Source organism: Chaetodon trifascialis, chromosome 23, assembly GCF_039877785.1.
Source record: "Chaetodon trifascialis isolate fChaTrf1 chromosome 23, fChaTrf1.hap1, whole genome shotgun sequence".
Classification (NCBI taxonomy): domain Eukaryota; kingdom Metazoa; phylum Chordata; class Actinopteri; order Chaetodontiformes; family Chaetodontidae; genus Chaetodon; species Chaetodon trifascialis.
In genome coordinates, this window is record NC_092078.1 from 15,528,478 (window position 1) to 15,545,235 (window position 16,758).

The following is a 16,758-nucleotide window of genomic DNA, read 5'->3' on the forward strand; positions in this document are numbered from 1 at the left end:
GAAATACAGAAACTGGGAAGTCGGAAAGTTCCAACATCCATCCTCAATGCACAGCATAAAATACTGTGTATTAGCACTTGTGTCTCATTAAATCAGTACTGTCCAATTTCTATCCATGGACATATTGCTACAGTGCTTTAAAAATACAGCATAATGCGTTATTATCCTTGTTCTCCTAGAGCCATCCAAATTGGTTTTCCCACTTGTTGGACTGGAAGGTGGTCAACTTGGGTATGACATCATTCCCAGCTACGACTTCTGAGGTGAATGGAACGCACAACTGGGACTGTCCCATCGTCAAATCATGAGTGTGCATGCGGGCTCCCACACAGACATTTTGACAAGTATTTTAGAAGCATGAAATTATAGACTTGGGCATTTTAGTATGGGAGTCTATGGGGATTGACTCACTTTTGTAGCCAGCCTCAAGTGGCCATGCAAGGAACTGCACTTTGTGGCATTTTGTTTTTCAGCAGGTTGCCTCTTGAGTAAAAATATCACATTTCGTTTGCTGTCTTTCTGTATTCATTGTCACAGTTGTGACAGATACAGTGATCTGCACCCTCAGTACACGCCTCGCGAGACCAGTGAAGACAAAAGAGACAGGCACTGCACCCACACCTCCCTGGGAAAGGATGAGCTGAATGTCTCGCCACACACAATAAGCCTCTTTCTCTCTCGCTCTTTTTTTAAATATTTAGCTAAACTATGAATTGATTCTTCTTTCATTCCCTTCTCATTATCAGCATAACCTACACACAGTGACGAATGACAGAAATGTATGTTAACTACATATGGTATTAATTAACGTTTACATGTTATGTCATAATGTCATTGAAGTAAACTGCTCCTCCATGGATTATGTACTTATACTACCAAGATTAAATAAGCCTTTGCTCTTGGAGATCTACTCTTCCGTCACTGAACATCACAATTTATGAATGGAGTTTGGCATCTCTTCAAATAGAGGAAGGTAGCTTCTCACCCTGACTCTTGGCATATTCTGTTGGCACAATATGACATCCACATGTTTTGATAAATGCTGCATTAGCAGGGAGGTGAAAGAAATGTCGCCGTTACTGAGAGAAGTATCTCTTACAATCCTGACAACCTCCTTCTACACTGAAAAACTCTGACAGCAAACTGTCAAACGAGACATCACCAAACACAAGCTCATTCTCACCCTGCATTACTTAAGGTGAGTTTAACATCAGGATCATTTGTGTTTAGCACCCAAAACAGGCAGAGTACTGTAGCTTAGCCGTAAGCTAGTGAGCAACAGCAGGCACAGAGTGTGTGTATGTGTGTGCTTGTTTTCAGTTTAGCCTCTCACTGAACTCAGGAGACACCAGAATCTGCTTCTTTCAGTTATTTCCTTCCAGTCTCTTTTCTTTTTCTCCTCTCCTCTCTGTACATTCATGAAAAACATTTCCCCTCCAGTAAGCAGCCAACGAAGAAAGACTAATTACAGTAATGTTACAGGTCGGCACCTCCGCAGCTCGCTGCCACAGACAGGTTGGAGTGAAGAGAACTTTTTAATCCAAAAAGTTTGGAAGAATAAACTGGGAGCAGAATCCAGTGTGACTCTGGGTGTTTATTCCTCCAGAGGCTCCCTCCTCCAGAGCTCCCCGGCCCTCAGCAGCTGTCTGCTGGCCTCTGTCCCTCGAGCCGCCCCCTCATCCTCCATAACGACAAAACACCCAGCAAAGCCACGCCATGTGTGTTCAAATGTTGATTTTAAATTTGAATGGCAGTGTTGAAATCCAAATATCACAGGTTAATACAATACGGCCAACTAAAGCAGTGATGTGCTATTATTCTAGTTTATCGGCATCAATAAGACACAAACAGGTCAAACAGCAAAACAGCCTATAAACACACAACTGTATGAGCATCAAATCAGACAACACCAGGCTGCCTTCAAGGCACCGAGTCCTCATCAACAACGGTTAAGTTACCACAGATGAGCAATACCATTCACTGCATACCCTTTGATATGCATTTTTTGTTGTGTTTGTTGCTATGTATCTTTTGTAATTTCCCTGTAAAGCACTTTGATCATCTGTCTGATGTTGTAAGGTGCTATATAAATAAACTTTATTATTATTATTATTATAATACCACTTCTCTGTACAAATACACCAATGCGAGGGTCACCTAGCAACATCTCTCAGTTTACCTGTAACGTGTGTGACGTTTGATATTGCGCCGCCACGCTTTGATGGTGATTGCAAGAATAGCATGCACGCACGTATCTTTATTAGAGCGAGTCAACCTCATGCATGAATCATTAATCAATAATAGCCTAATTAAACGCATGATCAATGATGATGCAGAAAGATAAAAATGCATGGCAAACATAGTATATTGCCAATATTTTAGAGACCCCGCAAAGTTCAGGGGAACTCATTTTCTGACTCCGCGTAGTTCGCACCCTGCTCCACCTGCTTTGGTGCTTTCACCTTTGTAAAAACTTCCTCAACTTCACAGAAAAAAAACATTCGGCGACAAAACCAAACATGAAGAAGAAAAAGCAGCTGTTTCCGCTGTCATCGTCTTCCCAGATATTCCCATAATGCGCAAAAACATGGCAGGTAGCGCCGACAACAGGTACGTGAAAACATGGCCAACACTAGGTGAGATGAAAGAACAATTAGAGCTTACCCAAACGAAACAAATTCCTGCAGACCTCTCTCTCGCTGCCGCAGACAGCTTGGAGTGAAGATAACTTTTTAATCCAAAAAGTTTGGGAAAATAAACTGGGAGCAGAATCCAGTGTGAAAAAAATCACGTAGCTAAGGCAACTTGTGTTGTTTCCGGTGTTCTTCTTCTACTCTGTTAATTCTAGTCATATGTGAAGTAGCTTATACCATATGGCTTATACCACCAAATTCGAAAATACAGTTTGCGTTTTATTCGCTCTAAACCCGTCAATGGAAACGTTACTGTTGTAATTGGTTAGTTTCAATTTGCTTGTATTAGTTAAATAAAGGCGTCTCCTGGCAGCAACAGTTAAAACATGGGGACGTTGAACTTGCAACAAAGTAGTTCACAGCTAATTTAAAAGGGAGCTCCACTGGTTTTACACATCAACGTGTTTTTACAGGGGTTGGGGAGAACTGCTGCATATGTAAAAAGCTGTGTTAACATTTTGACAGGAAGGAAGAATGTGAGGAATAAAAAAGTTCTTATGTCCGTCAGTCCATCATGAGTCTGACAGCGTTATGGGAGTGCAGTGCTAAATCCCTGGAGCAATGACTGATGGACATTGGGCCCAAATTTACAGCCCAGAGTTTCTGACACAGGGCCACTCTGAGAGAGGAGGCCTGCATCATTTCATTTGATATTCTTCTTTAGTTCCAGACTCGGGCTTTTGGGGTCCTCAGATGTCCGGGGCCCTGCGGTGGTTGCCTTGGCTGTAGGCAGCTTTGTAAATGAAGCACTTAACATGCAAAAACCTCTTTCTGTGTGTGTATATTGTGAGGTTGTTGAGATCAAACATGTGTTTCTATGTACTATGATGGTTAAATATCTGAACCTCAGCACAGAAAACTAACCAGGCTCCTCTTGTTCCCCCTGCACTGAAGCACTGCTCTCACTGAAGATGAATGAAGCTTTCTGGCACCATCCACGTGCTTCATCATTGTAGTCCGCCTAAAGTCAGCTCTCAGACTTAACCATTCAATGCAAATGCTCATCTGTCTCTCTCTCGTCACTCTGCACTACATATATAATGCTGTATGTCTGTGCACAGATATATTCTATAATCCAGCTGACCTGATATTCTTCTGCAGAATTTCCTGCTCCAGCATGGACCTCATTGATCGCTGCGGGTTGCCTCGTCCCTTCGGCAGCAAAGCAAACCTTCGCGCTCCCTCCACCTCGTGGTTCACAGCTTGGATGAGTTCAGCAACTTCACATGCTTTTTCCTCCCAAAAGTATCACAAATCTTTCTTGCCAAAAGTTACATATTTGGCTCATCTGTCCACAGAACACTGCTCACTGTGAAAAACCCAGGACAACTTTTGCTCAGCGACTCTCTGACTGTGGCTGCAGATTTGTCACACTGGGATCTGTATTGTGCTCTTGCAGCGAGCTTTGCAGAGCGACCTCTCCGAAACAGCCTGCACCGCTGCTGGATTTCCTCCATTTGTTCTTAAGGCTTTATAGAAGCTTGTGCAGCCATCCCTTGCCTTTTCAGATTCAATAACTCTTCTCCTCGGGGCCTCTGAAATCCCTCTTCATCTGGACAGGTGTCCCTCTGAGCGTGTGTCCTGTATCTGAATATCATCGTATTACTTGACTCCACTTCCTTGCTTTCATAGTCCAAAAGGTACACATGCAGCCTTAAACAGAAACACAAAAAACATGAAGCCAAATCTGTTCTTAATTTATTCTGAACAGAAGATCAAAAATAGATAAGCATGCATTAATGTAAGAATCCAGGCACTATTACAGCATCCATGAACACCTTTCCATCTATTAAGTATATGTTTGCTAATAATACATCATGGCTGGATGGGGTGGTTTAGCTCACGGCTAAGCTACATCCTTTACTGTTCCTGTTGTGTCTATGGAAAATGAATAACCAAAGAATTCCCTGATTGAGGTATACATATACAGTATGTAAGTGCCCAAACAATTATTATCAGTGCAACTTCATGGAATAATGAACATCTGAAACACTCTTCTTCATGGCTTCAGGACAAAAATCAAGTTAAATAACATCCTGAGGAAACATCAGGGTTCTCTCCTTTTTATTGTATTTTGCTTCTCTGCCAGACAAATTGTTTCACTTCAAAGGCGGCTGAGCAGAGGGAAATGTGGGGAGACACAAAGAACTTCATTCTCACACTTCATTACCGTTGATAAGACTTTCTCTTTTGGGGAACAGAAGACCCTGACTAGCGGGAGCCAGATTTGATTACTGAACTGAGGCGAACATTTGAACATCTGACGCTCGGCTCTGTACACAACAGATGATGCTGAACGCGATCTGCTGAGCTGCGGGGGAAAAAAAGTTGACAAGTTTATTCTGGACATGGGGATGCTGGGTGAACAGTTGACGAAGGTGTGTGGGGATGAAAGCAGGAAATAGAAATTTCTTCAATAAAAGGTCAGCAGTGCATTTCAACTTGTCGGACTAATTGCGCCTATTTACCTTCTGTTATCCAAGTGAAAGCTTGATGCACTGATGAAGAAAAATTGTAACAATTTTGATGCTTAAAGGCTGAGATGTAGAGAACATCTGGTAATTAAAAGTGCATTTATTATTTTATCTTGTGATACTCCAAACAAATGAAAACAAACAAACAAAAAAAAAAACTGCTGTTTGAGAAATTGACTGACATTCAGAAAAATGGCTACACATGATAACAAGAAAGCTCTTCTGCATCTATTTCAGTCCAGCAATTTCTTTTATTAATTAAGGGGGGAATAAGCCCAGTGCTATGTATCCCTTATTATTATTGATTACGTTGAATCAAATACATAAAATATCCTTTTCTGTTTATTCTATCGACAAAATAGATGTTAAATAAATATTAGTCATATATTTAACTAGACCAAAACAAAACAAAACAAACAAAAAAAAACCCACTAAGTGCTCAGTGTGAAGGCTCTGCAGAGCCACACCACTGCGCTTTACAGACTTTCATTCACAGTGTCCATGGCAACAACAGCCTTGGAGACTTGTACCAGGGTAGAGGAGGGTCAGCTTCTCCATCACGTCCTCACTGACGCTGCTGATTCCCCATTCTCTGTGTTATCCAGTTGACTGACAGCCTTGATGAGAAGGGAGGGAGTCGTAGTGAAAAGCGGCACCGTGCCTCAGCGTGTCCACCAACCCGGCTCCCCCGCCGCCCGGCGTTGTTCCTCTCATTCTTCAAACAGATTCGCGTTAGAGATGATGACCTCCCTCTGGAGAAAATTCACATTGGAGTTTAGCTTGCTGCTGCGCTGGCTTGGCCATAATCGCCTCGCAGCCCCTTTTCAGTTCTTTGATATCGCAGTGTAAAGAGTTCAGACAAACGAGGAATACCAGATCAGATGTATCTGCAGTCTAGATGCATGAAAATACACCTACATCTACAAGGAGTCCCTGGTGTGCCTCAGAGAGCTGCTATTTAATGCTGCGGCTGTGGCTCAGGAGGTAGAGTGGTCGTCCACCTATCCAAAGGTCAGTGGTTCGATTCCTGGCCTCGGCAGTCCACGTGCAAAAGTATCCTTAGGCAAGATACTGAACCCCAAAACCACCCCTGATGCTGTGCCATCGGCGTGTGAATGTATAACGCTCCTAATGAGCAGGCAGCTTAGCTACTGTATGAATGTGTGTGCAAATGGGTGAATGCAGACTTTGAGAGGTCTTCAGACTAGAAAAGTGCTACACAAATACAGTCCATTTACCATTTACCCTGATAGTAGGCTTCACTCTCATCATCTTTAAACTGAAATCTTCCATTCGTAGAAAAACAACCTGATGAGTAGGACGTCTGTAGACATTAAAAGGTCAGAAAAGTCACATATTCCAAGAGAAAAGGGTCTGCCTGGGTCCAGATCTTTGAATCAGCCCACTCCACCAGAGCGTTCTGTCTGATATCAGGCAAACAAACTAATACATATGAAAAAAAAAGTGTGAGCGAGTTCACAGGTTTGCACAGGTGGTCCCAAATTTGTGCTGTTTAGGAAAAAAAACAAACACCCATGTGCTGTCCACACCCTGTCATCACCTGTCACGTAGCACCAGGTCTCTGCCAGAACATCTTCACCCACAGGTGCAGAAATAGAAGACACATACTGACGGAGCCATCACTTCCCCTGAGCCAGGCTCGTCTTCAAGTTCATTATGTGAAACATGTCAACATGACAATAATGGAGCATTTCCCTTGCCTCTGTGGAAGGACTGAAGTCGTTTTCCATTTAATGTTAAAAGTGGAGGCAAATGGTCACATCATCATCATCGTCAGCCCACGGACTTTTTCCTCCAGCATCACAAGCAGGTTGACATTTTTGAGCGAGTGAAATGTCTGAACAACTATTGGATGATCGCAAAGTAATTTGGAGCAGACATTCATGCTCCCGAGAGGATGAATTGTAATAACTTTGATCAAGACCTTGAAAACTCATAATAAGGAAATCTCTTGATCCCTTGAAAACACGTTTTATTAATTAAACAGACATCCATCCATCCATCCATTGTCTATTCCTGACTATCCCTTTTGGGGTTGCAACATATACAGACAGACAACATTCACGCTCACACTCACACCTAAGGACAATTTTAGAGTCACCAATCAACCTAATGAGCATGTTTTTGGTCTGTGGGAGGAAGCCGGAGTACCCAGAGAGAACCCACGCATGCACGGGAAGAACATGCAAACTTCACACAGAGAGGCCCTGCCCGACCTGGGAATCAAACCGGCGACCTTCTTGCTGTGAGGCACGCGCACTACCTGCTACTCCACCGTGCCGCCCGACAGACATGCAGTAATGATATAATATAATGAAGAACACAAATGTTTACTGATTCATTTTGTTGTTAAATTGTTTCTCGGTAAACAAAGATCATGCAATGTGATCAAAGACTCTGGAAAAGCAGCTAAACAGACCTTATTTTGGATTATCGTCTCCTTTTTTGTGATTGTGTCAAAATAAAACAGAATCTACGGCACAAACCTAAGGAGCTTAAAGTGGCCAAATAATTTTGTCACACCTAACAACATAATATCAAAACTTTCGGCGAGATCACAGAATAATTACCGTTATGTTGACATCATGATATCATTACTCGGCATCAGGAGAAAAGAAAACAAGGGAGATAATTACATGCCTGTAAAATCCCGCCTTCCATAGCTGCCTAAAACAGGGCACTGAAAGGTTTCGTACGCTGCTAATTGGCATCTAACATGGCAGTGAGTCCAAACAGATATAAATATAATTACACCAATACAAGCAATCAGTTTTACTTGTAAAAAGTAAACAATTTCACCTTAAAGGACCAGTGTGCAAGATTTAAAGTGGCCCTTTAAGTTTAATGGTTTCTAAGAAAAAGGTCACAAACAAATCAGGAGTGTTACATTTTATTTGGTCTCATCTCTTTTTGAGCTTTTTCCTTTGTTTTTGTTTTTTTTTGCTTTTTTTTTTTTTTGCTTTTTTTCCACAGGTTAAAACCCATTATAATAGTCAAGAGAAATAAAAACATTTTCACATACTGTATACAGAAATAGTCCTCTTGACACACATCAATAAAAACAGTTGATTAGGCCCAGCCCAGTGCGAGATTTCACAAAAATGCAACAAAAACGAATTTTCAAAGCCCGACGACCACAAAACCTCGAACTCGCACGAGCGGAGGCAGTTCTGAGAGAGATGTAAAAATGGCTGCCAGGACAATGCAACAATTGCGTTATCACATCGCCTAGGTTGTAATAAAACACAAAATAGACACGGAAATGAATCTGGAACAATTACAATAAAAGCAAATAGACACAAAGACAGAGAGGAGGTCAACCTTGTCCGCTACTTTGAGGTAGTGGCAAAATCCTCATCTCTCTCTAGCAGTTTTATGCACATAAAAATTCAGTATGGGTGCCCCAAGGGGACATTAAACTGCGACTTAGGTTTGGGATTTTGGTGCAGTGTACACAAAGAACCAGATTTCAAGCTCTACCAGGCAAGTCTGTTGAAATTTCTGCTACACACAAATACTGGGGCTTGTCGAGGAATCGTTCTAATACAGATTTGGTCAAATTGGAGAACTGGAATGTAAAGTTAATCTGCCTCATGTGAAGCACCCATACATACATCTTAAATACTCCAGTGAAAACCTAAAAAATGTTTTGTTCATATGAAGCAATCGATCCATCATCCTAATGTAGACTGCGTCCATGGCCATCTTGAAAGAGAAATAGTTTTGATCCAGTGTGTAAAAAGATAGCCATTTATAAATATCCACTGTTTCCCGCTTTATAGAAATTTGGAAATATCACTTCACTGGCTGGTAGGAAGCTGTCAGAAGGAAAAGCCTTTTACAGTACTGTGATGCTGCGAGTGGAAGAGATTTGACCAGTGAGTCATGGGGATTTGTACCATCCAAACCGTTTCAAATTGCCTCTGTGGATCATTTAGAGTTCACTTATTTAAGCCCAAGCATGAGCACCTGAAAGAGACCACCTACTGCTTAACACCCTCAATCCCAAGTCAAATCTTTTACCCTGAATTATATTTGTGCCTCAGAAGACGTTAATAAGGTTAAGTAACAGCAGTAATCTAAGCCCTGGTCCAGCACAACCATTCTACATATTCTGGATGTTTATCAGACAGAAACTTGTTGTCCAATCCAGTTCTAGTCCCATAAAATTGTGTGAGAGACTAAAATATCCGCGTTTTAGAGCAAAATCAATTAATTTCATTGGAATCGGAGCAATGACTTGAACTAAATTCAAGCATAGTTTTCCCTAAGTGGACTTTAGTAAACTTTGACATTCAAATTTGGCCAACCGACGAATTTAGGGTTAGCAGACCTTTGAGAGAACGAAGATCCAGAGAATCCATAAAGGTAGCTTAAGGGGCTAGCTGGCTAATTTGATCCAAACCGAGTGATTTCCCTTTGAAAAGGCATTTCTAAGCGACGATATGGAAACACAAACTCACTACATGGTATACAATCTCGGTGCAGCAAATGCTGCATTTAGCTTCTCACTGAGCGTCAAGGACATGAAATAGTTGTACTCTGCTCTTTATACCTGGAACCACTTGCACCCTGACAAGGAGCATGGGAAAAACATTGGCCATCTCTTTCCTTTATCTGCAAACAGCGCTGAGGAAACAACAATGATTCATTCCGCCGTCCCTATATTTTCAGCACTAGGGCTGTTTAGTCGGCTAATTGGTTTGCAGCGGACTCATTCAACAGTCTAGAAACAAATTTACAGTTTGAACGGCTTCTATTCCGGGAAGTTCACAAGGTAATTGAGTGTCGATAGCGAGGCAGAACAATAATCACGACGGCGAGGCTGTTGTGTGCTGTCCAGAGGCGGGAGGGTAAGTGTGTGGGTTTCAGACTAAATGACCTCACAGATTAAATCCATGGTTATTTTCTAAACATGGATATTTATCTGTGATTCTACACAGACCGCCAGCCTCCTCCAAGAACCGTCGCTGTGGTCTTGGAAATGAATTCCTTTCATGGCTCCCATTCATTCTGCTTTTTGTCATTACAGAAAAAGAGGACAGCAGATGGTGACCTTGGATGCACTGACTGAAAAGAATTAGGAATAATACTCACACTTTGGGCGACTGAGCATTAGCCTACGCACCTGGCGGCGCCTCTTGCAGACATGGCTTTTGTCCACGTCCCTATTGTGGTGCGCAATTCCTGTACAGTCAATGAAAGGTCATATTTGATCATTTGGTCTCGGCCTGTTAATGCCAAACAAAGGCCTGGGCAGGTGTTTCAGTTTAATAGGAGCCAGAAAGAGCAATAATGCGTCTCTGGCGCTGGCTGGCTGTGAGACAGCTGAAACGAGGCTGATAACCAGGTATATTTGTAACCTCCACTTAATTGAACACAAGCAGGCAAGGGCAGCAAAGGTAAATGGGGTGAAAGCCACTGAAATGCCAGGCCATCTATTCTGTGGTTCCAGAATTTACTCTTCACTGACCCACCAAGATTTCATCAATAAAATAAATGGGACACATGTTCAGCCTGATGTTTCCCTTCTCCAGTTTCCCCATTCACCATGAAGGACAGACAGCACGATTTAACTGGAGCTGCGGTGGTCTAAGAAAGTCTTCTAATAACCGTTTACTGCTTTTACCACAACACTAACATCCGGGGTTTGGAGAGGAATAGATCAGAATTATCAGCTCGCCTCTGTTTGCAGGGGAATTTGGGTTGGAATGGAGCCCAGGCCGCTGCGGGAGGGTCGCAGTCTTACTAAAAGGGGTACACGCTCGACCAGGTGAGCTGCCGGTGCATCTGCCGTGACTACTGCTACAGTTGAATCAATGGCTTAATCGGAGTATATCAGATAAGTAGTATGCATGTAAACATATCCACTATTAACAATGACAAATGAAGCTTTAAGCGTGAGCGTGACCCCAGCGGATGGTTGCATTAGGAAACATTTTCAACTGTTCACAAAGCCAGGAAATAACTAGCTTGTAGCCATGTTTTTTTTTCTTTCCATCTGGATAATGGCTCTGATTTTTCCCCTCTGAAATTCTAAGACACAGCCACCACTCACAATAGCCTCTTGGCGTGATGAGGGTCTGGGCTTTGGCCTCCTCTATTGTGCTGTCTCATTAGCTTTTATTCAAGTAATGTATTGACCGTTTGCCATTCGCTGATTAGGAGCAATGGTCTGAACTTGAACTTTGAATTTACATCATCAAATCACGTCTGCTGCCTGCCGCTGCGGGGGTGAACGTGGCTAACCGGTGGCCAGATATCAGGTCTCTCATGCAGGGAATTCACTTCCATCCTCCCTGTCAGCGTCTACTCGGGACGCTGATTTGCAATGACGGACGGGGTGATGCCTGGAAGAGCAGAGCATCACAAACAACTCATCAGGACTTTCTTATTGGAGTGCCCGCTGTCAACTTCAGCAGACGAGTGGCAGCTATGGTTCCTAAATCTGACAGCCAAAACCAAGAATCGGACGTGCATGTCCACAAAACACTTCCTAAAATGTGTCCCATTTATTCTCTCAGCTACCAAACCGGATTTCTGTCAGAGCAAGGTTACACTTTAAGGTAGTTTTTTCTTTATGCTAAAAAAACATCATAAGTATACCAGCGTATTTCTATGTAGAGTCATTTTGCAGCAGGAAGACCTCCAGGAGGAAGTGAACGCCGCTCTGACTCTAAGCAATAATTTAATCTAAAGTGAAGAGCAACTCCTGTTATTGCAAGTACTATCTCATGAAGTCAATCACTAAACATGCGCAAGCTTGATGGAGAACGGCAGGTAAAGCTTTTCAACATCATGTCTGAGGGAAAATTAAAGTCTAGCACCGAGCGAACATACAGACAAGACATGAGTGGCAGCTTGAAGTGGATACTTGACACACACACAGAATTTGTGACAGAAATAATCTGCCAGACATTTCAATCATCTCCATTTCCTTCATCTATCTCCGCTCCTCGTGAGGCTCTGTTGACAATAACAGCTACCCGAGCCTAATGACTATCAGAGGGTGGCTCTGGCAGCGTTGACACGGAGACACGAGGCAATAACTCATCATTTGTCACGTCTGTAAAATGTTGCTGAAGAGGACAAGAGAGCAAAGGAAGGTGGGGGACACCGCTGACAGAGACAAATTCGAGACTAAAGCTCACACTCGTGCACGACGTGAAGGAGGATCCACGGTGCTGGTGGCAGGTGAGCTGTCTGAGTGGACCTCAGGTCAGCAGAAAACAACCGTTGAGGTGATCTTGTCCACTTCTGGACATTGGCTTTTACACTTGCTTAAGCAGTGTGTCTCTTTGCTACTGCTGAGTATTCCAGCAGATGAAGAACACACACATCAGAGGAAACGCAGAGGAAATATAAAATAAAGCTCCTGTTCTTATAACAAATGCAACTCTATAAAATGAGCATTAAACGGACAGAAACCTGAACTGAATGCTCTACAGGGTCAGGACAAAACTGCCCACAAGAAAACTTTGCAGAAAAGACGGACACAAAGGAGCAGAGAAATAAAGACGGAAAATCTCCCACATCACCTGAGGGGGAAGGACGAAGAGGAAGGTGAGCATCGATGAAGATTTCACGTGGTCAGCAGCCGAGTGGCCAGTGGCAGCGGGAGCAGAGGAGGAGAAAGAGGGAGGACAGACAGCTCAACCTGTCTTTGAAACTTTAGGCAGAAAAAGAAAAGGGCCGCCAGGAATGGAGACGTAAGCCGATGAAGGCGGCGACTCGACACCTTGCGAGGAGGACGCGGGGCATTTTCCCAATGTCTGGGCAAATTAATTAAGCAAATATCTGAACGCTTTGTTAATGCTCTCTGCTCTTATCAAGAGGCTAATTATCACTATCAGCCTCCTCTGTTCGTCAGTAGGATTATTAGGCTAATCACAAAGCTTTCCCCTTCGGAGACAAGGTTTTCACTCTTCATCGGAACAAAGCCATTATTGTCTTCCAATGACACAGCGTCAGTGATGAACCCAATCAGTATTTGTACCTCGTAACGTTCCGGCAAAGACACGGGTGACGGCACAAGTTTCTGCCATGCCTAAGAGGGTCTCTTTCAGTTGCTTACATGCTCGACCTACGCCAATTATATTAATAAACTACAGGCTTGAGAACCAGCTGGTGGCCATTTTATCCAAACACCCTTGGATACTGTTACGCATCGTCAGCCTGCGACATCCGACCCATTCCGGGATTATTTTGCGGTGAAGTTTTTGTTGCTGCAGCCACTTTCCCTCAACCTGCCTCACGTCTTACATTTCTCAGGATGCTTTTGGGTTGTAGAACAATCCACGACTGAACCTCGACTGAAAGGTCTTCAGTTGCTGCTCCAGTGCATTCTGGTCCGTCTCTAGAATGAATTCCTCCCCACGTCGTAGCTCAGTGCTGAACTTCTCTGCTGTATCTAAGTATCTAAACATGACGGTCATCCACAGGATACTACCAGATCGTTTTTAGCGGTGTTAAAATGGTTTAGGATGGATTTTGAACAAACTGAACAAGAGTTTAGGAGCCCTGCTGGCCTGGTCTCACAAAGCCAGCTGACATCTCACAGGGTCTGTGCAGCGCAAGGTTGAAAAACATACGCCGAGATTTGACCAAGATGCGAACAGTAAGCAAGAAAGTAGCGAATACTTTGACACACGTTATGCTTCAACTCTTAGATGGTTAGCTTAGCTTAGCATAGAGTCCAGAAACAAGGGGAATAAGCGACGAGGTAACAAAATCCACCTCTATAGCTCACCAACACATTATATCTTGTTTGTTTAATGGGCGACAGTATGACAGACTGTGTCTTGGTTGGGAAAAGCGACTTCCTGTTGGCAGCTATCAAAGAAACGCGATGCAATGTGTAATAAGGGAATTTTTAAGAGATTGTTACATCCAGACTTTATGCTAAACTATGCTAACCAGCTGCTGGCTCCAGCTATATATTGCCCAGACTGATATAAGGGTGGTATCAATCTTTTTTATCTCATCAAATGTCAAACTACTCCTTTAAAATGAGGTGTTACATGGTAAAATGCAGCGGGATTTTAACTGTCACTGCCTGTTACTGCCTCATAGTTTTTCACAAAACAAACTGGGTGGATTATTTCAGGAACATTTCCAGAGCAGGCACAATGCTTTTTTTTTTTCCTAGTTTAAGGATTGGAAGCTAATGACAGCAGAGAGAGCGGTGCGTTCGTCCAATCAGGTCGAGGAGAGAAACCCTAATCATGTGGTCCAAGACACTGTGAAATTGTGGGCTGGCTTTGCGAGGCTTGTACTACTTTAGTGGACTGTACAAATTAAGAATTCAATGAAGCTTCCATTCTGACTTATTGTCGCATTTGCAAATACTTGGAAGTATTTGGCTGAACCTTCCTAAAGCATCAGACGGGTGGCGATAAGACAGCCTGGACTCTATTAAAAAGGATAACCACAGAAGAGTACACCAAACCTACACTTAAATACTATCTGTGATTGTCTCATCGTTCTCTGTGCTGTCCAGCGTGGCGAACCCCACCCGTCAGGCACTCCGCGGAGGTAAAAACAATTTATTTGCAAACACTCTTTGTCCCAGCCCCTACACTCTCACAGTGGCATTCTTTGGCATATGAAGCGAATGCAGAGGGCTCCCAGGTCTTGTTTCCTGTGTTGTGTCGCCTGCCAGCTGAATGAATCTGTCCAATCCCTGGCATTTCCCAGGGAATGTGACTGGAATGTTATCTGCTTCCAAGTGGAATGCCTGGGTCACGGTTTTGTCTCGGATTTCATGAGCGGCCTGGAATATCCACTCTGAGTGCTTTCTCCCATAATGCAACAGGCAGACGCTGTTTAAAAAAACAAAAACAGTAAGCTTTCCTTGAACAATGAGTCCAGACACACACACATGCACGCACACGCAGACAATATTTTCTTCCACAGAAATGCTAAGCTGATTTTCAAATTTAAGCCAAATTCATAGCATCTTCCCTACGCACCAGATTAACCATTCAAGGAACCTTGAAAAGATATATATATATATTAAAAACACTTCACGAAATAAGGCACTCCAATTTTCATTGTCCTGAATGCTTTCAGTCTGCAGAGAGGTAGAGGCAGATGAAGCTGTGCAAGTCGCCTTATCCACCTCTGCATTGTCACAATGCTTCAAAGGTAGGGGGAGATGAAAGCAGGTGATATGAGCAGTCTGATAGAATCTGAAGATGGGGCTAGTGATCTGTGTTCTGCTCCTTCAAAGGGATAGAGAAACAGAGATAGAGAGGGAGAATGAAATGGGCACCAGCTATTGGTTCAATGGCAGCTATCCCACAATCCAATGTACCACCGTTCACTGGCTTTCTGGTTTCCAAAGCAGCCGGCTGGCGTATACATAGGACCTGCAATGATTAAGGCTTTCATGGGGGACACCTCCCTCAGTGGGCTGAATGATGGGTGTGCGCTTTTTAAAAGATTCCAAATCCTCATTCAGATGTAGGACATAGTAATGGAAAGAGTCCTGGACTGTGTTCCCGTGATGAAAAACACGGCCTTTAGAACCTGTCGTCTCTGAGTTGCGTCGGGGACTTGAAGGGCTTGAGCCCGAGTGTCCTGCGGGGGTGAGCTCTCTCTTTGGTGCCATCCGGGGGCTTGCTGCAGGCCGCCCAGCCCAGGTCGATGAGGGGCGAGTCGGCTGGGTTAAGGGGCGCTATGCGGAACGAGGGCAGCGTGGGCGAGCCGTTAGTGGAGCACGGGGCAGAACGGGAGGTGGGAAAGGGAGCCGAGAAAGGGTCAAAGGGTGAAGCCGTGTCCGAGCCACTCGAGGGGTCAGCCTTGAGGGTGAAAGGGTCACAGTCAGGTGAGGGGAAGGGGTCACAGTTGTGGAAAGGGTTGGTAGGGGAGGGCTGGTAGCCCAGAAGGTTGTTGTCCGAGCGCAGCGGGCTGCGGCCGCCACCTGAGTTTCCGCCACCGGCCGAGATGAAGCTCCAGGGGTCAATACGGGGGCGGATGGGGGACGGGCGGGGACGGGGGATGACGCTGACCTCCAGGCGACGGGTTTTGGGGCTCCAGAGGGCGGGGTTGGGGAGGAGGACACAGGGCACTGACGGCTTGTCGTCAGAGTCCTGTGTGTCTTGGCACAGAGGCAGGTCCAAAACTGGAAAGAAGAGAAATAAAACACATTAAAGGGGCATTCCAGCCATTTCTAGTCCACTAGAGGGACTTGACAGAGAGACTTCAAATAGAGTGGTCAAAATCAAAGCAGCAGAGGCTGAGATAAATTGACTTTTAGTCCCGAGTATCAGTCTAGCTTTAAAACTGCTGAGGCCTACATTTCCCACGGTGCAACTCAGCAGCATCTTTCATTCGACCTGGCCCGTTAAACTCCCTCATCTTCCCATACCCCCCGTTCATAACACAGGTAAACTGACTTTTATTCGTAAAATCTGTGGTATCCCCCTTTCAATAAAGCCACAGTGTCAGAGAAAGGCTGAATATTGAACATGTTAAACCTCTTCATCATCCTGCCTTTCACATTCTTGCCTGAGGAGACTTTAATTGTTAATCTGCAGATTACTCTTAAACAGCTGTAGCGTTGCCCC

The 16,758-nt window shown here is 43.9% G+C and overlaps 1 protein-coding gene across 1 annotated transcript in view; it reads right to left on the reverse strand.

The window, feature by feature from the left end:
* Window positions 1–14,059: 14,059 nt before the first annotated feature.
* The window catches only part of LOC139351168 (mitogen-activated protein kinase kinase kinase 11), a 35,348-nt gene continuing 32,649 nt past the window's right edge, over window positions 14,060–16,758 (reverse strand). The window contains exon 10 of the mRNA XM_070992923.1: window positions 14,060–16,313. Coding sequence (XP_070849024.1) covers window positions 15,712–16,313 — 602 coding nt within the window. The 3' untranslated portion in view covers window positions 14,060–15,711. The remainder of the gene's footprint in view (window positions 16,314–16,758) is intronic.